At 39.1% G+C, this 22,932-nt stretch overlaps 2 protein-coding genes across 5 annotated transcripts; both read left to right on the top strand.

The window, feature by feature from the left end:
• Positions 1-5,146: 5,146 nt before the first annotated feature.
• tiprl (TIP41, TOR signaling pathway regulator-like (S. cerevisiae)) lies at positions 5,147-12,444 on the top strand. Of its 3 annotated transcripts, none has more exons than XM_086097797.1 (9): positions 5,147-5,389; positions 5,598-5,670; positions 6,182-6,308; positions 6,673-6,852; positions 7,011-7,110; positions 7,719-7,850; positions 9,440-9,535; positions 10,267-10,329; positions 12,119-12,444. In XM_086097797.1, exons 3-9 carry the CDS (start codon positions 6,202-6,204, stop codon positions 12,245-12,247), a joined length of 807 nt encoding a protein of 268 aa, XP_085953923.1. In that variant the 5' UTR covers positions 5,147-5,389; positions 5,598-5,670; positions 6,182-6,201; the 3' UTR covers positions 12,248-12,444. The 3 variants fall into 3 exon arrangements, with proteins under 3 accessions (XP_085953923.1, XP_085953922.1, XP_085953924.1); XM_086097796.1 differs by having other exon boundaries at positions 5,598-5,698; XM_086097798.1 differs by lacking the exon at positions 5,598-5,670.
• Positions 12,445-15,771: 3,327 nt separating this feature from the next.
• Positions 15,772-20,169, top strand: rexo2 (RNA exonuclease 2). Of its 2 annotated transcripts, XM_086098856.1 has the most exons (7): positions 15,772-16,006; positions 17,339-17,422; positions 17,504-17,581; positions 18,016-18,127; positions 18,205-18,313; positions 19,070-19,123; positions 19,907-20,169. In XM_086098856.1, exons 1-7 carry the CDS (start codon positions 15,962-15,964, stop codon positions 20,007-20,009), a joined length of 585 nt encoding a protein of 194 aa, XP_085954982.1. In that variant the 5' UTR covers positions 15,772-15,961; the 3' UTR covers positions 20,010-20,169. The 2 variants fall into 2 exon arrangements, with proteins under 2 accessions (XP_085954982.1, XP_085954983.1); XM_086098857.1 differs by lacking the exons at positions 17,339-17,422; positions 17,504-17,581.
• Positions 20,170-22,932: the final 2,763 nt, after the last annotated feature.

Below are 22,932 nucleotides of genomic sequence, written 5' to 3'. Positions count from 1 at the left end.
AACTGTACTTTATTTCCTTTGTTGTACATATTTTCAACTAAAACAAATTAATTAGCTGTCAACTGATCACCACCTGGTGGTGTGTTGGCTCCGATGGCGGGGTAAGATGCTGGTCCGACCAGGCAGGCCCAAACGTATTGTGAGGGTCTGCTGGGAACGTCTGGCAGAATCCCCTGTCAGAAAGAGTTTCAACGACCACCTCCGGCAGAGCTTCTCCGTTGTCCCGGGGGAGGCGGGGGACGTTGAGTCCGAATGGACCATGTTCCGTGCTTTCATTGTTGAAGCGGCCGATCGGCGCTGTGGCCGTAAGGTGGTTGGTGCCTGTCGGGGCGGCAATCCTCGAACCCGCTGGTGGACACCAGCAGTAAGGGATGCCGTCAAGCTGAAGAAGGAGTCCTATTGGGCCTTTTTGGCCTGTGGGACTCCGGAGGCTGCTGACAGGTACCGGCTGGCCAAGCGGAATGCGGCTTCGGTGGTCGCTGAGGCAAAAACTCGGACATGGGAGGAGTTCGGTGAGGCCATGGAGAACGACTTCCGGACGGCTTCGAGGAAATTCTGGTCCACCATCCGGCGTCTCAGGAGGGGAAAGCAGTGCGCCATTAACACTGTGTATAGTGGAGATGGGGTGCTGTTGACCTCGACTTGGGACGTCGTGAATCGGTGGGGAGAATACTTCGAAGACCTCCTCAATTCCACCAACACGCCTTCCTTTGAGGAAGCAGGGTCTGGGGACTCTGAGGTGGGCCCCCCTATCTCTGGGGTCGAAGTCACTGAAGTGGTTGGAAAGCTTCTCGGTGGCAGGGCCTCGGGGGTGGATGAGGTTCGCCCGGAGTTCCTAAAGGCTCTGGATGTAGTGGGGCTGTCGTGGTTGACACGTCTCTACAACATCGCGTGGACATCAGGGACAGTGCCTCTGGACCGGGGTGGTGGTTCCTCTTTTTAAGAAGGGGGACCGGAGGGTGTGTTCCAACTTTAGAGGGATCACACTCCTCAGCCTCCCAGGTAAGGTCTATTCGGGGGTGCTGCAGAGGAGGATCCGTCGGGAAGTTGAATCTCGGATTCAGGAGGAGCAGTGTGGTTTTCGTCCCGGCCGTGGAACAGTGGACCAGCTCTACACCCTCAGCAGGATCCTTGAGGGTGCGTGGGAGTTCGCCCAACCAGTCCACATGTGTTTTGTGGACTTGGAGAAGGCGTTTGACCGTGTCCCTCGGGGAGTCCTGTGGGGGGTGCTTCGGGAGTATGGGGTACCGGGCCCCCTGATACGGGCTATTCGGTCCCTGTACGACCGATGTCAGAGTTTGGTCCGCATTGCCGGCAGTAAGTCGAATTTGTTTCCTGTGAGGGTCGGACTCCGTCAAGGTTGCCCTTTGTCACCGATTCTGTTCGTAATTTTTATGGACAGAATTTCTAGGCGCAGCCGGAGTGTCGAGGGGGTCCGGTTTGGTGGCCTCAACATTGCATCTCTGCTTTTTGCAGATGATGTGGTGCTGCTGGCTTCTTCAAGCCGTGATCTCCAGCTCTCACTGGAGCGGTTTGCAGCCGAGTGTGAAGCGGTTGGGATGGGGATCAGCACCTCCAAATCCGAGACTATGGTCCTCAGTCGGAAAAGGGTGGAGTGCTCTCTGCGGGTCGGGGATGAGGTCCTGCCCCAAGTGGAGGAGTTCAAGTATCTTGGGGTCTTGTTCACGAGTGAGGGTAGGTTAGAGCGGGAGATCGACAGACGGATCGGTGCAGCGTCTGCAGTGATGCGGACGCTGTATCGGTCCGTTGTGGTGAAGAAGGAGCTGAGCCGAAAGGCAAAGCTCTCGATTTACCGGTCGATCTACGTTCCTGTCCTCACCTATGGTCACGAGCTGTGGGTCGTGACCGAAAGAACAAGATCCCGGATACAAGCGGCCGAAATGAGTTTCCTCCGCAGGGTAGCCGGGCTCTCCCTTAGAGATAGGGTGAGAAGCTCGGTCATTCGGGAGGGACTCAGCGTCGAGCCGCTACTCCTCCACGTTGAGAGGAACCAGTTGAGGTGGCTGGGGCATCTGGTTCGGATGCCTCCTGGGCGCCTCCCTGGGGAGGTGTTCCGGGCATGTCCTACCGGCAGGAGGCCCCGGGGACGACCCAGGACACGCTGGAGAGACTACGTCTCACGGCTGGCCTGGGAACGCCTTGGGATCCCATCGGAGGAGCTGGCTGAAGTGGCTAGGGAGAGGGAAGTCTGGGCTTCCCTGCTAAAGCTGCTGCCCCCGCGACCCGACCCCGGATAAGCGGAATTGAAGACGGAACGGAACGGAACGGAACAAATTAATTATTTTCGTAGTATATATTAATGCATCAGATTTTATTCCTGCGCTTGCATTGTCACTCGCGCCATGTTTTTTTTCATACTCGCAATGCATTGTGGTCTATATCAACCCGGTTGAGTGAACATTGATGTTCACTACTTTTCAGAGTGATTCCCAAGCCTATTAGATTGTCTTAGACCAATTACACTACTTAATACAGATTATAATAAAACATTCAGGGGCTATTGCAGCTTGGCTTAAAATAGGTTTGTCTGAAATAATTTGTTGAAACAATATCTGTTTTTTTTAAATGTAGGTCAATTCACAATAACATTAGACTTGTATGGGATTTGCTTGATTATAGTCAAATAGTTCATGAAAGATGATTTACTTTGTTTTTAGGTTTCTATAAAGCTTTTGACTCAGTTTATTTTTATTATAAAAATGTTAGGTTATTTTGGTTTTGGGAAGAAATTTATAGACATTATTGAAATGCTATATAAATACAAACTATTGATGTTTTCTCTAAGGCTTCTGGTTTACAACTCAACTTGAAAAAAAGTGAGATTTTGCCTTTACATGATTGCCAATTACAGTCTGTGTGATATAGAGGTAAAAAAGAAAGTCAAATATTTGGGGATTGTTATCTTTAAGGACAAAATAATGACAGAAAAAATGAATATCTGTGAAACTGTGGACAAATGTAAATCTGTTTTAAACAGATGACTGAAATGAGATGTTTCCATTTTTGGAAGGGTTTTATTAACAAAGATAGAGAGCCTGTCAAGAGTTATCTACCCTGAATTTTCTTTACCAATTTCATTTCAAACACTATACATTTTAGATTCATATGGAGGAACAGATGCCAGTACATAAGGAAAAATGACATGGTTAAAGGGTATGAAGAAGGCGGTATAAGTGCCATTGATTTCGATTTGAAGTTAAAATGGCTGAAATCTTTTGTTACGAATCAGGATTCATTTTGGTTTATTGTTCCTAATGTAATTTTCGAAAAAGTGGGGGGTATAGAATTTCTGTTGTGATGTGACTTTGAGTGTAGATCACGACCGGTTAAACTGTCTGATTATCATCAACAAGCCCTTCACTATTGTAAATTAATGTATTGCCATCATTTTATTGCCTCACAATACCCCAATCTGGAATAATAGATACATATTGCTTAACAGGAAATAATTTTTAAGGCAGAGTGGAATTCAAAAGGAATATGGACTGTAGCGCACTTTTTAGCCAAAAATGGGAACCTGTTGTTACATGAACACTTTTGTCAAAAATACCAAATAAAATGTAGTTGAACGAAATACACAAAGATAACAAATGCAATCCCTTTAAGAGCGATGGTGAAAGAAGATATTCGATATTCTGAAGTCGCTCAAAGCTGGAGACAATTGTGCATTGGGGGACTGGATTTTTGTGGTTATAAGTGTAGTCAAGGTTATCAGGAAAGTGCTCTTAGATGAATATTATCCTAATCCAATTAAGAAGTCATTTATTTGGAAACAATTTGAGATTGATAAGATTAAAAGCATAAGAAAGAATTATACATTATTTCCAGTACTTCCCAAAGCAAAAGAGGTCCAATTCAAAAATTTGAACGAAATTCACCCGACAAAGGAGTTTTTAAGACTGAGGTTTGATTTGGATGTAAATAATTGTGTATTCTGCAATGTGGATGTAGAAAACTTGAACCATGTTTTATTTCACTGCAATGTAGTACATTCCTTCTGGACTAATTTAAAGACTTGGTTACAATAAATAAATATTGATTTCCCTCTGACAGAAGAGTCTATTTTGTTTAGTGTATTTCAGGAAGATAAGAAATTCGAATTTGTTTTGAATGTTTTGTTGCTTTTAGGGAATTTTTTATTCACAAATGCAGATATTTTAAAACAAAACCGTTTTTACTCCACTGGAAAAATTATTTTTATTTTGTAAGTTTTTAAAATTGGTTATGAATAGTAAAGCCCCTCTTTTAGTTTCTTTATTGGAAAGATTTGATTTGTTATAGTCCTCTTACAAATATAATGTATGTTTTTTAATATATATATATTTATGTTATTTTTTTATCCATCCATCCATCCATTTTCTGTACCGCTTGTCCTCACAAGGGTCGCGGGGTTGCTGGAGCCTATCCCAGCTGGCTTCGGGCAGTAGGCGGGGTACACCCTGTACTGGTTGCCAGCCAATCGCAGGGCACACAGAGACGAACAACCATACTCACAATCACACCTATGGACAATTTGGAGTGTCCAATTCACCTGCCATGCATGTTTTTGGAATGTGGGAGGAAACCGGAGTACCCGGAGAAAACCCACGCAAGTACGGGGAGAACATGCAAACTCCACCCAGGAAGGTCGAAGCCCGGACTTGATCTCACAACCTTTGCACTGGGAGGCGGACGTGCTAACCAGTATATTTATTTTTATTTTTTTACTTTCTATGTTCAATTATTTTGTTAGAATGCTTTTGCTCATTCTATGTCAAGTAATTTGTCATTTGATGATACATGTGTGCCTTATTTGTTTGTGTATAATTGCTAAATAATAATAATAATAATAATAATAATAATAATAATAAACAACTACTTTTCAGAGTGCATTGTTGGTAATTTTGAGTGCCCTACATTTTCGTTCCCTGGACATTCGGACGCCACTGGCGTGAACCCTAAGCAGGGCACTATATAGGGAGTAGGGTGCACATTCGGACACAGATTGGTCTATCGGCTATCCAGTTTATTCAGATCAGTGATGCAGACGTACAATCCATTCCAGAAGGTGGCAGTAATGTACCATGTGTTATTTGCCACCAACCTCCAAAACAAAGGAGGAAGAAGAAGAAGAAGAAGAAGAAGGAGGAGGAGGAGAAGAAGAAGAAGAAGAAGGAGGAGGAGAAGAAGAAGAAGAAATAATAATAATAATCTTGTTGTTATCGTCTTTTCCTGTGGAAGGAGCAAGAAGTAGTTTTGCAAAAAAATAATAGTAAAGTAATCTAAATTTACTTGCTGTCTTATGCCGATTAAAAATAACAAACGACCGCTTTAGTGAATAGAAGACGCGCCTACATTTGGGAAGCATTGAACGGGACGTCAATTTAAAGTATGTACCAAGTTTTTTATTATCTGATTATAAATTTAGCATCTGCACCGTATATTAGAGCAATTATTTGAAAGGATATTCAGTCAATAGATTGAGCTGTACGTATGATCCCATCACATGGCGCACTGTATTTACCTCCCAGAAGTAGTCAAATTATGCTTTACTATATGCTAAACCTTTTTATATGTGTATTTTGTGTCTACAACAGCGCTGCGAACTGGGAGCAGTCATTCGATTGGATTTAAAAGTTTGGCGTCCATATGACAAGGCTCGTTTGAACGGTTCGTTCAAGTGTCAAGCAAACTGCTGGTACTGAAAACAATATGCGTGCCAATTTCTATATTTTTATGCCAGTCGTTGATCATGTTGCTGTGTTGAGAAACGAAAGGTGATTGCGTCGACACTGCTTCCTCTGGGTACTAAAACTGATCGAAGTGGATGTGTACCTTTTTTTTAAACTACCATTTCTTTTACTTTGTTATATATTTTTTATTTGAACATTCGGACGCCCCTACAAAATGGCGTGACCCCTTAGTAGGGCACTATGTAGGGCGTAGTGTGCACATTTGGACAAATGTGTTGTCTCTTTTTCAGACAACAAATGAAAGTACATTACATTTTGTCTGATGGGTTAGAAGACAATGTTACACTAATGTTACAATGGGTACTGGCATTTAATTTAGTTATTGCATGAGCATTTCTAAAGTGCATCATATGTATTATAAACAAATTAACTCCAATCTTTAACCAGTGAAATGTTTTGATTGTAAAGCCACCTGTCTTTTCTTGCAGCGGATGCTGGCTTTCGATCTATGATGATTTCACATGGTTTTAAGAGCAGCAAAAAGGACTTTACCTTTGGCCCTTGGAAAGTGACAACTGCCAAAAACCATATAATGAAATCTAAAGACATTGAAAGGTGAGCTGTAACTTCCTACCAACAAGTAATTTATTTTTAAGGACACACTCACACAAAGCAATTTGTACTGTTCTTCAAAACCCTTGACACATACAGGTAAGTGAAAAATGCAGCCGTATGATGTAAATATACTAACATGCAAAAGGAAATGTTTGATACTAATTGTAAAAAACAAACAAAATAATTTAGTTTAAAAAAATCAAATGTTTTCATTCCCATGCCTTTCTTCTGAAAGATTTACACCCCGAGTGGCTGAGTCTGGAATGTAGACCCCACAATGAATGTTACTTCACTGTAATGATTCTTTCATTTTTTTGTAAATATATTCCTAATCCTACCTATTTTTCCCCTTTACCTTTTATAGATTAACAGAAGATTTGAATTTGCGCTCCCTCCCAGAAATGTTATTTGGAGACAACATTCTGCGCATCCAACACAATGATGGTTTTGGAATTGAATTCAATGCCATCGATGCCCTGAAGAGAATCAACAACTCAGATGACACGCTCCAAGTGGCTTGTGCTCAACAATGGCAGGAGAGCAGGTAAGAATCGATAATCACAGCATTGGACTCTAAATTGTCCAATTAATATGTGTGAATGGGGTTCTTCAAATTTAAACCAAAACTTAATGTAGATTAACCAAAACAGGACATGCAACTCTAAAGAACAAATTGAAAAAATACATTTGATTTTTTTCAAGAGTTGTTTCTGAACACACTCAAGAGGTGGTGAGACCATACGACTGGACATTCACCACAGATTACCGAGGCACCCTAATAGGAGAAGAAATGCAGATGAAGGTGGGTTAATATCTAATATGGACTGGAACATAAGCAAGCACCTTTAGAATTTAGAAAAACACTCCTGTCAAAAAGTGATTGTATGGGTTACAAGGGATATGTCATAATTCCCACATATGTTGTTTCTAACCTTTATTATTGTATCTGTTATTGGGATTCTTTCTTCTTACTTTATAGCATTTTATTCTCCTCACTTTTTATATAAACTCCCACATAATACATCCGATTTACACCGTTCAAATTTCGACTTGCTTAAAACAAAACATAAGAACAACAGCTTTTAATAATGCAGAAGACAAAATTCAACGATTGGATTTAAAAAATGACGGTTAATTAAATTAATTTGATTTATTGCCCAGCCCTACTTGCTTGGTATAGAAATTACTGCGCAATATACTAATATTTGCTGGTTATTTGCATACGAATTGACACTGTTATTTGTTATATGGCAATAGACATATTTTATTTTTTAACTGACTGTTGGCTAAGGCTTGGTCATTTGGTGGGTGTTAATTTAGAACTCTTGAATCACTTTTTGACAGGAATCTCTATCAATTTTATGATTTGCTATTAGTACCTGTGTCCTTTTTTCTCTTACTGATTTCAAGGTGACTGAGACAACAGAAAGAATTGACTTGGAGAAGCTGAGGGCCCGTGAACAGATTGTTTTCTTTGATGAGGTCCTACTGTTTGAGGATGAGCTGCATGACCATGGGGTCTCAATGATAAGTGTTAAAATTGTGAGTGCTGCCTTGATACTCTTCCCCTATGCCCAGACTAAACTTTTTCATAGGTGTAAATTAGGGGTGTGGCAAAAAAATCGATTCTCATTTAGTACGATTCAGAATCGATTTTTAATGTCCCCAAATCGATTTTATTTAAATTATTTAAAACTGTCTTGCCCTTGTTTGTGTGTGCCTTTATTGGGAGCGCTGTTCATGTTGTACACGATTTGGCCACTTAGGGGTAGTGTGGTTCCTCGCATTCTGATACACAGTTAAGTTGTAGCCACATTAGAGAGTAGAAGGAAAAAGTCACGATCAAGTTATGCCAATAAAAGTTGTTGTTTTTTGCAGTGTAGGAAGAGCATATGCCGGTGAGTAATGTTAAGATGCTTCTCTGTATACATTCCTGAAGCGTTTCGTATGAATAGCCGTTCTTTTGAATGATAAAAGTGCCGTGAGTAGCGCGCTAATTAGTATTAGCGAGTCAGACTGATATAAATTGAAGCAGAAATCAATATCAATCAAATAATTTTGAATCGAAAATCGATTCTGAATCGTATCGCAGACCCAAAAATCGGAATTGAATCGAATCGTGAGACAGTCAAAGATTCCCACCCCTAGTATAAACATTAAATGCTATTGTAATCTTCTTTTTTTTTGTCCCTTAAAGTAACAGCGCCAACACTCCTTAGTTGTTCCTTGTCTCTATTATTCTCACCTTTTCGTTTTTCAAACTTCATGGGATTGTTTCCCTATGACATAACTAAAATCATATGTATTTATTAGGGGTGTCAGGCGAATTCGTAATTAATTGCATGACTTCAATATTTAACTCGCGATTAATCGTATAATAAAATATTTTCCCCTAAGTTTTCATACTCATAAGTGGAAAAAAAAAAGTTAAACTAATAGAAATATGGCTGCATCTTTTAGTTATTGATACAGTCGTTTGCAAATAATTCATCAAATTGAGAGAGGGAGGATTTGAGAAAACGGGACATTCTGCTTACAGGGGCGCACTAATCAACCTTTCTGAGAATTTAAGGTGGCCAATTGGCATTGCAAATATGAAGGATAATTGATTTGCTTTGAATTCATTTGAACAAAATGTTTACTGAATAAGGCTACTTTTTTTTTAAACCAGCTTTATTGAACCATAGAACAAGTACAGAACAGTATAGAATAAGCATTATATTAGTATACTAGTGTCTGATAAAGACTACTTTTATCACTATCCTGCGAGCATGGAGTTCTCAGAGAAAGTGGGCGTGTTTAGTCCACATAGGCAGTGCGGGGGTGGGTCCCCACCGAATGACGTCATACAGTGAGCACCCACTTGGGAGGGGCTGGTGCTTGGAGAGCAGAATGACCTAGAATTTCTCATAGATGAGCAAATGGAGGAAAACACCACTTCAATGTTTTTTGGGTGAGGAATTAGCATTTTAACATGGCTAAAAGCTCCAAAAAGTAGATTTTTCACTTTACTGTCCCTTTAAAATGTTTGCTCACGCACGTTTGTTTTTAATGGAAAGTTTTGTTATTTGCACTAAATTTCCACAATTGTGTGTGTGTGTGTTTATATAATGTCATGTGTTTTGATGCAGAGGGTGATGCCCACAAGTTTCTTCACATTGCTGCGTTTTTTCCTCCGAGTGGATGGTGTGCTGATAAGAATAAATGACACACGACTATATCACGAGGTAAGTTTACAGGACGTAAGGCTGAAGAAAATGTGCACCGCTCATTTTCCTTTGCACAAATCTTGAGCACTAAGTAATAATAACACAATGGGAAGTTTTGTGTTCCATTAGAGGGGGAAGTCAATCCAAAAATGTTCTATAGAAATTAATTTGTTGTATGTGCCCCTACTAGTCTAAACACAGCTTTTTGATTAATACTGCGTTTGTGCAATATGACTTAAGCAGCAAAATCCATCTCAGGGAGCGGCCATTTTGCCACTTGCTGTCGACTGAAAATGTTTAATTAATTAATTAATAATAATAATGATAATGATAATAATAATAGGCACGGTGGCTGACTGGTTAGCACGTCAGCCTCCTAGTGCAGAGGACGTGAGATCGAGTCCAGGCTTCGGCCTTCCTGGGTGAAGTTTGCATGTTCTCCCCGTGCTTGCGTGGGTTTTTTCCGGTATCTCCGGTTTCCTCCCACATTCCAAAGACATGCATGGCAGATTAATTGAACACTCCAAATTGTCCATAGGTGTGATTGTGAGTGTGGATGGTGTGCCCTACAATTGGCTGGCAACCAGTTAAGGGTGTACTCCGCCTACTGCCCAAAGCCAGCCGGGTTAGGCTCCAGCGCCCCCCCGCGACCCTTGTGAGGACAAGCGGTTAAGAAAATGGATGGATGGATATTACTAATCATAATATTAAAAAGCATGTAGACAATTTGTATTTTTTTCTGCTTCTAGGCCGGACAGAAGTACATGTTAAGAGAGTTCTGCACAAGGGAAAGTAACATAGCAGAATTGAAGGTAAGATTTATACATCAATCTAAAGCATGAGCCACATCAGACCTGGGCAAATTACGGCCTGCGGGCCACAACCAGCCTCTCTACTGTGTCTGACCGACGCTCACTGTGTTCTTGAAGTCCAAATAAAACTTTTAATATGAGGTGTGGAGATACGTGATATCAACACTTTACAGACTTTACGTATTGGACGTTTTACAATTCATAGCCGGTACTTGAAGCCGATTGACTACCGTGAGGCGAAATGCGGAAAAAAAAGTTCAAATTTTTCAACATGCGAGTGTGCGTATTTTAGTCACGAATGTGCGGATTTCGCTGCGCCGCACCGCGTCCCATTTTGATGATTTTGACAGATTTTGCAAGGCCCACAGAATATTCTGTTCTATTGCTATAAAAACATGGAACCTACCAAAAGAAAGATCTTCTTTCATCAGGAAAAAAAAAACTATATTTGTATTTGTTTCCGTTTTGCTGCAATTAGGATTAGAATATAGCGAAATGTCATCATTATTCACAAATACTGGCAATAAGAGCTTGCTGCAACATGGCCCTGTCTGATCTCTTATATTCTGCTGCCACCTGCTGATAATTTTTTGTAATAACTATCATTGCTGTAAGCCACTTCTTCAGATTAGAGGCTGCATCAAAGCCTTCTGTATGCTCTACCATTTAAAAACAAAACAAAAAAACAACAACCATAAATAAACGTATAAATACGTCTTTGGGAGCATGTAGTGTCTAAAATGCAAATGCGTTAATTAAGTGCAAATGTAAACATAAATAGGAGAGTCACTTTTGTGACATTAGTCAGGGTTCCATCCAATTGTTTTGAATTTTTTTAGGTGAATTTACTGAAAATGTGCAAAACGGACATGCGGCTTATGCCCGTTTCCATCTGTTCTTCTTTTGCGAATATTGAGATGGGACTCCGCCGCTACAGGTGGCGGTATACACCATAGAGATGTGAGCTATCCGTAATTTAAAAGAAGAAGAAAAACAGGAAGTGACTGCGCCGTACGATGACATCGTATGAGTTTGCTTTTGTAATACTTGATAAACTGTAGCGTTTCTTTGCTGTTTTCCATCTAAAATTGCATTAATATTCGCTTCTTTAATTAATTCCAAAAAGATTTCTGTTTCATAGTCCCCCCCCCCATACTTTATCATCCAACATTGCTTTGTGACTACAAATGTACGTGTGACGTAATGGACTGTAATCGCAAAGCTTTTCCGCATTCAACGTATGAATGCACCCGACCTTCTGATGCCGGGAGACTTCAGCGGAGCGCACTGTTGATGTGATGTAAAACTCCAATCATAAAGCCTTAACCCACTCAAAAAGAACAGTGGCTGCTTTTTGCTTTAAAACTATGTCTATCAGAATTTTAAAACTCCCAGAGCCGTAATTTTGACGGCTTGAGCTCTGGTAATGACGTCATTGCTTAAAATGATTACTACCTGGAAATACAAGCCGTTTGAGTAGCTACTAAAGCTATTTTATTAATACATTTAAAAAAAGAAGTCAATTATGTATTGTACCTCCTCTAGGGTTCCACCCAGTATCCTGCATCTATCAAATATTTTGACCATAAAGCCATTCTGATTCTGATTCAAATGCAGTGTGTACATTACATTATTTCCACTTTAGAAGTGAAACTGTTAACTCCTTTTGAAAATGATGTGACGTTTTATAAGGCTGTACACAAATCTTTCCAATGTAGAACATGTTTCTAAAAAAAAATGTTTTAAACAATGGTAACACAGATATTTGTTGTTGTTTACTATCTTTCAGAGTGTCCCTCCTTCACTGTACACTGACCCAAATGAGATCGCTCAACATTTAGCGTTCAAGCTAAGGCTATGTGAGAAGTTGGAACTTCCTGAACAGAAGCACAGGGCTGTTAATGAAGACCTTAAATGACCAGTATAATCTTGTGTGTGTTTTAGTTGAATGCTGAACTATATATTATATTGAATAGTTAACTGAATTGTTCAAATATTGAATAATACAATTAGCATCATGTGTGTAAAGTTGGTCTGTGTATTGTTACTTTCCAATTTAAATGTATTTGATGGAGGAAATACTTCAATAAAAATGAATTGATAAAAATCCATCTATCCAATGTCTTCCGGTTTCACTTTTAGCAGGTAAGATTGCTCTCTCAACCACTTTGACCAGCTCTTCCGGGAGGCATTCTCACACCAGCCGGGAAAATATAGTGGACAAAACATTTCTCCTGCGAGTGCGAGCTATGTAAACAAAGGCTGTGTATACCTCGCAATCGATCAGGCAAGACTCCTTACTCACGCCGGCATATGTGGGTGCAACATGCCATCTTTAGTCTGGCTGACAACCGTAATCGTTGTTGAGCGGTGATCGTTGGACCACCGCTTTGTGCAACTTCCACACCTTGCCTTGGACATCACATCAGAGACAATCTTCCAAATTTAAGCATCTCAGTCCGGACATAAAAATAAACAAATAAGCTTAGTTGATTATTTTATTTCGTGTTACTTGGCTTTTTCTATACCTGTGTTGCCTTAAGAGTGTTTCTGGCAACTTGAATTTTTGGAGTTAAGCAAAGGAACCACTGTTCGGAGGCAGTATCACATTTCTAATGCTATAAATAGGAAATATATGACAAATGCTGGCAAGTTAGTGAACAGACAGTGTACTTTGAACCATCCTGCAATAAGCTTTCATTTAATATTGCAATAAATATCACATCGTAACATCAATACCACTATCAAAACAAACTGTAAGCTTTCAATATCATTACTACATATACAGCAGGTAATGTAATTTCGGCTCGCAAAAAGAAAAAATTTGGCCCACGACAAAACTAAGTTGGTGACTTTAACTATTGTGCCTTTCTTCTTGTATAATAAGTCAACACAAGGAACAAGCGGTTTGGAAAATGGATGGATGGAAATCCTTATTTCTGAATGGGACCCGGGACATTTTGCACAGGAAAACTTGGAACCCAAGGACACCCTCACATAGATTGCGCCCTGGGCGGCCGCCCACATTGGCCATAGCAAAAACCGGCCCTGCTTTTAATTAAAGGGAAAATCCAACCGATAGCTACCTCTATTATAGCTATGGAGGGATGGACGGATTCATTTCGGGATAGTTGTAATTATAGTCCATTAGAATACATACTGATGAAACTAATGTTAATTAGGATAACATTTATTATGCAAATCTCCCGTCAGTACTTATTTGGGGGATTTGCGCTTGCATATCGATAGCTTAGCTTTTAGCGACAATATATCAAATCACCGGACCCCAACAATAAGCTGGAACACCGACGGGCGCACGCTGTGTTGCCATGTATGACAGTTACCCCCTTTTTGAAAACATTATTTAAGATGAAAGCAGACTTTTAATGTGGGTATTTGCATGTTTGTCACGTAATGTTCATTATTTATTTATGTAGCAGAATTTAAAAAATGTAATGACTGTGTTTTCATATGGTTCTAAGTTGCCATAGGCATGTGCCGATTTTACATTCTGACAGTATGACAACAGTGAGCAAAAATACTGCTGTATCATGGTACTGTGTTAAAATTACAGCTCTAAAATGTACTTTTTGGAAATATTTGGGTAGATAAAAAAACATTTTAATTCATTGAACACAGTCTATTTTTTTAAACAAAGTATAGAATATTTGGTACATTAACATGTAACATATGTTAACTTTACATTTAAAAAAATATTTACAATCTTCTGTTTAATAAGAGTGTGATGTGCTTGTTTATTATTGCCATTTGTTTGTTCAAGTCACATTGAACCTTTGTCTATGGTGTAAAGAGAATAACAAATAACTGAATGTGGAATTGTGTTTTGTTTTGGGGTTTTTAAATGAAAAAAAGACAAAAAGATGTACTCAGGTCACAGCTCTCTTGTAAAAATATTTTTCGTTTGTATTAAAACATAAAACAAATGTGTTGTTGATAGTAATAAATATTGACACAAAAAAACCTAATCTCTCCCTTGTGTGTACAGTATATTGTGTGTACAGTATATTCATTTGTGTATGTTGATAGTTTTATTTATGGTGTAGAGTCTGACATTATTTACTGGATCAAATATGTAGTCAAAATCTTTTTTGTTTTTGTTTTTGAAAGATAGATGTATATTTACTTTCCAACTACTTCCAAAAAAAAAGAAAAGAAAGTCTGGCAAGACGGAGGCTGTGTTGTCATTTTGGTGTTTTCATTTTATTATTATTATTTATCATTATTATTATTATTAATGGACTATATGCACAAATCACTTCCGCATTCGACATATGAATGCACCCAACCTTCCGGTGCGGGGAGACTTCAGCGGAGCGCACTGTTAATGTGATGTAAAACTCTAAGCCTAAATATGTAAGCCACTGAAAAAGAGCAGGAGTTGCTCCTTGCTTTAACACAATCAATTAGTCTATCAGAATTTTAAAACTACTAATTAGATCACCCAGAGCCGTAATTTTAACGGCTTGAGCTCTGGTGATGTCATTGCTTAAAATTATTATTACACGTAAATGAACGCCGTTTGATTAGCTACTAAAGCTATTTTGTTTATTAAATTTGTTTATGTAAATGTAAAATATGCCTTGTAGCTTCTCCTGGGACTACTGGAGTCCACACACTGTTTGCTTTTTTGTCAGTCCATGGTGACATTTCTCTTAATGCCTTGCTGAGAAGTTGTTTGTCAGCGGTGCAAGAATGACTCATATAAATCTTTTCATGTTTTTAATACAATAATATTGCAGCATATGAATAATATACACACGGGTACATGAAAAGTCAAAACGCCATAAAGGCAGATACATTAGATAATTTCATAGTTATAACCTGTCTATGTGGGCACACAGCAGTGACCACTCGGCGTACTGTCATCTCTCCTCTTCTTTGATGCCTTGACAAATGCACGCAACCACACTCATAAAGAAATGACGAAAAAATACTCCAAAATGCTGACAACTGGTCGAGGTTCTCTGAAGGAAAACAAACGGCGATGGCATTACCGGAAAAGGCGGTGCGTCATGAGATTTTCCCGGAAATACGTTATGGTTATTTGTGCATAGAGTCCATCATAATTTTATTCGGGGATCAGGGTGGCGGAGTGGTTACCGTCACTCTCCGTCGGTGCAGGTTGGCATGAGTTCGCTTCCTGCCTGGGAGAATTTACGTGTGTGCGTGTGTTCGTGTGTGCACAAAAAATTAATAAATAATATATACATATATTATTGTGTTATTAAGATTTTATGTATTTTATATGTTTACTATTTTTCTTCTGTATGCCTCTTCTCGCTCCAATGTCAAATCAAACAGAATTGTTGGAAGTAAAAACAAAAAAACGTTTCCAGGCATAGAGTTTCTAGCGTCACGCGGTAAGTGAACTACAATTCCCAAAAAACTGTTCGAACTTCCTTGCCGTAAAGTACAGCTGACGTAAACCCGGAATAAAAAAAACCCACACATTTTAAATTCAACAAGTGAAATCAGTGGTGTTCTGACCCTGAGTCCACCGACGAAAAGTGTTTCCGACTGTATTTTTTAATTTAATTTAATTTTTTTAAATTTTATTTTCATTTTGTGTTTAATCTCGGCTTTCTATTTCGTCGGCTGTTGAAGAAAAAACATGAACGCCGCTTTGTCTGATAAGATGGTGTGGGTGGATCTTGAGGCAAGTCACGACAGTTTGTATGAATGCCCAACCCAGTGTTGTATGTGCTGTCAGTTAAACACACACTGGCGGCGTGCGTTTTTGCTTTTTTGTGTGTAGACTTTTGAAGGGTCTATAATATGTTGCAACGCTACTAACGAATAAAACGTGCGTTCCTTATCCACGGACATCTCCTGAGAGTTGTAACTAAACAGGTTCTATATAAGAAAGTTTAATTTATATTCATAATTAAATTCATCAAAATTAGCATGCTTAAAAAAGTTAAAGTTGAAGTAATTGTACATATGAATGCAATTTTTATCATCTATTTTCTATTTTTCCTGTGAATTTGATTGTTTGGTCCGTTATTCAACCTGTTTTATAAATATTTTAGGGCCATTCCATTATTGGAGCACATTTGGGCTTCAAAACTTTTGGAAAATAAACCTTCACTGTTCTGATTTTCTGCTACATATTCATCAATAATAGGTCCTAAACGCTCAAAGATTTGTTTAGCTCATCTTACTGATCAATGGTACAATTTGTCTCACAACTCTGTTAACGTAGTGGAAACCTGTCACTCTGATCACAGCATCAGGGTTGCAAATTCAGACGAATGTGCTTTCTCTCAGGAGTAGAAGCTAGCTGTTTAGTTAGCTGTTACTGCTGACCAGGAGGACAAACTTATTTTGGTAAATAAGTAAAGAAAAAAAAAAGTCTTACTCTGATCATATGCATAACAGGGTCGCATGAGGTAGTGCGAGACATTCAATCAAAGCTAACTATCTTGTGAAAAATAACCTTTGCTCAAAATAACAGTTTGATGATGTCAAGTCCAGCATATCATCTGATTCACTAGCTTTCTTCTATCATCTAAATTTCATTTGAACGGTTTTATTTGACATTCAATTTGGACAGTAGGGGTGTGGCACAATAGAAAAATGGCATTTTATAGCAGGGGTGGGCTAACCTGGTCCTCGAGGGTCGGAGTCCTGCAGGTTTTTGATGTTTCACTTCTTCGACACACCTGATTCATATGTCAGCTCTTCAGCAAGGTCTGCACAAGCCTGATAACGATTCCATTCATTGGAATCAGGTATGAACAGGTATGAATAGGATCGTTATCTAAACATGTTTTTTTTGTGCACCTGTTAACATAGTTAACATAGTTAATACCTACAGATTTTCTATACAAATATATGCCAATCCAGATAATACCATGTGCATTGAAAATAAATGTTTTAAAAAACCTTTTTTGTCATTTATCTCAACAATGATTTGGAAGCTTATCAGTACTTAAAATTCATGTACAGTAATTTACTAATACACACATAATATTTTTTTGTTTTACAGATGACAGGTTTGGACATTGAAAATGACAAGATTTTGGAAATGGCATGCATAATTACAGACTCCAACTTGAACATTTTGGCTGAAGTAATCCCAAACATTTCCTATCATTGTTTTTACTGTTATTAATTATCTTTCAATTTAAACTCAGATGTATTATTTTGGCAGGGGCCCAATTTGATAATAAGCCAATCCAATGACGTACTGGAATCCATGCCAGAGTGGTGTATAAAGCAACATGGCAAGGTATGCTATTGCTGCCCTGTGCTTTGTCTCAGCAACAAGGCATCTATAAAATGCTTTGTATTTATTACTAACTAGTGATGAACAATTTTAGCTAAAAGATTGGATTGCGATTTTTCTGACATAATGAATTCATGATTTCCTTCATAAATACAATACAATATTCACACTATTTACAAACATTACATCATACCATTAAAACAGTAAAAGCTAAAAATGTAACAATTAGTGGTGCTCCGATCCATGTTAATGATTGCTGATCACTAAAATTGGTCCATGACTGCCTGCACAGTCAAACCTGTTGCAGAGAGCTGCTGTTTTTCACTTGTTGAGTTTGAGTTGACTTAAACAGCTTTTCCTAATCAATCAGGATAATCCGGATGCTTTAGAACAGTGAGTGAGAATCAATCAAACAATAAATGCATATTTTTTTTCAGTCTGGACTGACCCAGGCAGTACGACAGAGTGAAATCACCTTGGAACAAGCAGAGTATGAATTTCTATCCTTTGTCAGACAACACACTCCACCTGGACAATGTCCCCTAGCTGGTGAGTTGTTTTGTTGTTGTAGTTGTATCATCCATTGTCCACTGACAATAATGGTCCATTGTTACTTTTTTGTGTAGGAAATTCTGTGCATGCAGACAAAAGGTTCCTGGACAAATATATGCCACAGTTCATGAATCACCTCCACTACAGAATAATTGATGTCAGTAGTATTAAGGAGCTTTGCAGGTCAGATGTTCTTGTTTAAAATTTGAATGCACTATTAAATTACCCATAAGTGCTAGTGTAAATGTGTTCTATAATGGATAGTGGTGCAACGGATCACAAAAGTCACGGTTCGGATCGGATCACGAATTTGAGTCACGGATCGTTTTTTCGGATGGCGCCTGATCTGCATTGACCACGGATCAATGATGATCTGTTGCACCACTAATAATTGACTAGAAATCTAGAGCGGGTAATCATTAACAGTGCTTGGTTTGGTACCCACGTTACAACTAGCTTGTTGTAGATTTGTCCTCGCCAATGCTAAACTCGTTCGTCTCTGAGGTCCGACAGTATCCGCATTTGCAAACTCTTTTTCGTTTGTTGCCTGAGATGTCAACAACTAGATGTTAAAAGCAGCCAATTATTCTCGTTGATAGAACTTTGTCTCAAACACACAGACTACTTCTAGGTTAGGCGGCATCCGTCGCTTCTGTGCATGTGCAATCCCCATGTAAAGGGCGACGGGAGATTCCATTCAATTCATTCATATTATGACTCGTAAATTATGAATCGGCGTTCGTTTACAACGGGAAATCCACAACTTAATTTCAGTAATCACCGATTTGTGCACAGCCCGAATACATACACGTGTATACACACTTTACTTCCATATTAGTCTTGTTTGCTCTGAAAACTAATTCATATTTATTATAGACAAAAATCTTTAGTGTGGCTTGGTGTGTGACAATGTTTTTTCTTTTTCTCCCGATAACTTAGGAGGTGGTTTCCAGTGGAATATGAGATGGCGCCACGTAAGAAAGCAGCCCACAGGTAAAGATAATAATTGCAAAGTTGCTCAAATTTAACTGTTGTCCCGTCAAAGTGTCCTTGTGCAATGCCATCAGTTTCAAAACAAGATGGCAATTCCTAAACAAGCCCAATACTTGACTGTTTTTTGGGAGGGTCCCATACTTTTTGGCTTCTACGTTAAACCCGCATTAAAAAGTTACCTGTCTCTCTCTCTCTCCCTCGTGTGTGTGTGTATATATATATATATATATATATATATATATATATATATATATATATATATATATTGTAGTGACCCTCTTGCCAATCAAAACGGGCCACCATGGTTACCTGTGGGTTGTTGTTTTGACGCGTGGTTCAATGACGAAGACTCACTCCAGTTTCGACTTCACAATGCTGATTTAGTTTACTTGCAGTTAGTTTTCAATTTTGTTTCCACTTGGACAGTCCGTTGGCAGGTAGCAAAAAACAGACAAGGCTTATCAACAAGTAAGGAAATCCTTCAATAATTCCCACTTCCACAGCAAATCAATAAATTACCTAAGTGCAAGCAGTAAAGTGCATTCTGTAATTTTAAAGCTCTGCTGTTTCGAACAATTATTTACGCATAAATAATCAAGGTTTATAATTTGCAAGAAAGTTCAGATGTGTTAGTCCTCTCATGCTGCTTAGGGATGACCAAGAAATGAGGACCTATTGAAATGTTAAGAAAAAATACATTCATTCACTCACTCACTACTTCTTCAGACTCAAGCTTTAAATAATCATTCAATAAGCAGAAACAGATTTGCTTTTCTCTTTCAGAGCCTTGGAGGACATCAAGGAGAGCATAAAAGAGTTGCAGTACTACAGAGCCAGCATCTTTAATGCCACTACTGAGAAAAAGCCCAAGATTGTACAATTGTAGCAGTAAGAATACATTTGTAAACATTCAAGACGAGAGAGCCTTCTGTTATCGTCCGAAAAAGTGGGGAATCAATAATAATTAAAAGTACTTATAGCTGTCATGTTTCTTTTTCTGTATGATTCAAGTGAGTGCTTAATAAAAGGGAGATTCTTTCTAGATATATATTGTTTTGTTTATGCATCCAGAAACAAGACAAAAATATTGCGGGAAGCCCTTCACGGGTTTCCATCCAACTGTTTAAAAATTTTTCAGCGAATTTACTGAAAATGTGCAAAACGGACATGCGACTTATGCCTGTTTCCATCTGTTCTTCTTTTGCGAATATTGAGAGGGGACTCCGACGCTGTAGGTGGCGGTATACACCATAGAGATGTGATCCACTCGTAATTTAAAAGAAGAAGACCAGGAAGTGACTGCGCCGTGCGATGACGTCGTATGAGTTTGCTTTTGTAATTCTTGATAAACTGTAGTGTTTCTTTGCTGTTTTCCATTTAATATTGCATTAATATTTGCTTCTTTAAATAATTCGTGGTCGTGGGGGGAGCGGGGGCTGTGGACCGGTGGGGTGCCTGGCGGGCCTTAGTGCCCCGTCCTGCTGCGTTGGGTTGGGGGCGCGGGCCGTGTTGGGGTGGGGGGCGCTCCTGCTCCTGGGTTTGCTCTCCGGCCGGTGGCCCCGGCGGGGCCCGGGGGTCGTCCTTTGGTGCTGCCGCGGCCTGGGGGGCCCTGAGGTGTTGCGCTTGCTCTGTCCTGGCAACGGTCGACGGCCCCCCTCTTTGGTGGAGATTTTCATGCATGCCAGATCCACCACACCAGCATCTATCGAAACTCAGACACAATCTGCTTCTCCCTCAGGTCATTGAATCGGAGGCTGGTGTCTGTGGATCTCACTCTGCTTCGTCTGTCCTTCCTTCCTTTCCTCAGTCTCTCCTTTGGTCTCTTGAGGTCTCCCTGATTTGTTGGAATTGAGATGTTTCTGGGGTTGGTGAAGGACTCTGGTTGGTGGCCCGGTGGGTGGTGTCTGGTCGGTGCTGGATTTCACTTTCCTTTCTTTTCTTTGGTCCTTCCTCGGGTCTCCTGACGGCGGTGTTCAGTTTAGGTGAACGGTATGGGATTTTTTAATAGGTTTTTGGTGAACTAACGAATACACACACACTCACACGCACGCACACCCACATACAAAATAAAAAAAAAAAAAAAAAAAATTAGGCTAATTTCCATGTTATTTACCAATAGTTTACAATGCAAGGTAACACGTCCTAGTTTATAAGGAAGAGATTTACAAGGCAGGTTTTTCCAGTGTGGTCCTAAAAACATTTATGTTCATGTAAAGTTTATATTAAATTACTGATATGCTGTACCATGTGCAGTGAAAAACTATTTGCCATCTTCTCCAGTTTCTAGTTTTCTTGCAGTTTACCCACTTTGAGATCATCAAACTAATGTGAATATCAGATAACGATAAGTAAACAAAAAATGCAGTATTTAAATGGTGACTTTATTCATTAACTCATTCATTCCCAGCAATTTTCACAGAAGCAATCACCTTCACTCCCGGCTGTTTTACTGAATTTTGACTGATTTTGCATGGCCCACAGAATATCGTGTTCTATTGCTATAAAAACATGGAACCTACCAAAAGAAAGATTAAAGTCTCTTCTTTCATCAGGAAAAAAACATATATTATAACAATTAGCATTATAAAATAGCTAAGTTTCATTATTATTCACAAATCTATTTAGAATTGTGAGTAATTGAGTTTTTTTCCAACATGGCCCTGGTTTATCGCCTTTGCTCTGCTCCCACCTGCTGGCCGTTTGCATAATAACTACCATTTCTTCAACCGTTCTTTGCAGTTGAGAGGCTGCATCAAAGCCTTCTGTATGCTCTAGCATCCCCCCCATTAAAAACGTCTTTGGGACACTTAAAACATTTAAAATAGAATGTATTAATATGTTTTTGGGAGCAAAATAGTTAAAGGGGAAGTCAACAACAAAAAAATATTGACAATATTATGTTCTATGCAAACTTATGAGGCTAAACACGGTAATCTGCTAAATATTGTGGAATAAGAATAAAGCAGGAAAATGCACCAATTTGTATCCATCTCAGGGGGCGGCCATTTTGCCACTTGCTGTCGACTGAAAATGACATCTCAGGGCTCAGGTCACGATCACGGTTCAGCTTGTTAACGTCACATAACCAAACTTGACCAACAGAACAGGTAAGCCGTGATTGACGCATACAACATTATGTAAATTAAACATTTGACTTCCCTTTTAAGGAACAAAAATATACCTGGTCCTGTGTGGAAAAAAATGTATTTACCCCCTATTATGATAACTATGGGCCAATCAAAATGTGTTTTGATTAACCGAAACAAAAAAACAATTGATCAGAATCGGTCATCTTTGTTGTTTATATTCGTCTGGAATGCTTTGAGGTCACAACTGGCAGAATATGAGTAGGATAAATCCAACTTTGCACCTGCCTGGAATGCAGCATAAGGATGGACGGTGGTGTTAAGAAGCTAAATAAAAGATGGCATTTTTAAAACTATATTTTCTTAAATTTACAATTAAGTGTTCTGCTGTATTCACTGTGAGCCCTTTAAAACAGTGATACGGAAGAGGATTAGGGCCAGTGAAAAGAAAAAAAAGGGGTTGGCAGGATTCTCACTTTATTCTCATAATTATGACTTTATAGTGAGAATTCTGACTTTATTCTTAGAATTCTGACTTTTTAAAAGTGAGACTTTCTGATGTAGAGCTAAAAAATTGTATGTGTGGGGGGAAGTTAGAAAGTCGGAAGTCTGAGATTAAAGTCAGAATTCACACTTTATTCTCATAATTCTGATTTTAAAGAGAGAATTCTGACTTTATTCTCAGAATTCTCACTTTTTTAAAGTTTGACTTTCTGACGTAGA

The sequence above is a fragment of the Leptonotus elevatus genome, chromosome 16 (genome assembly GCF_054856555.1).
Source record: "Leptonotus elevatus isolate MCC_2025b chromosome 16, RoL_Lele_1.0, whole genome shotgun sequence".
Classification (NCBI taxonomy): Eukaryota; Metazoa; Chordata; class Actinopteri; order Syngnathiformes; family Syngnathidae; genus Leptonotus; species Leptonotus elevatus.
The sequence above is the reverse complement of the archived record's forward strand: the minus strand, read 5'-3'. Positions and strand labels throughout refer to the sequence as shown.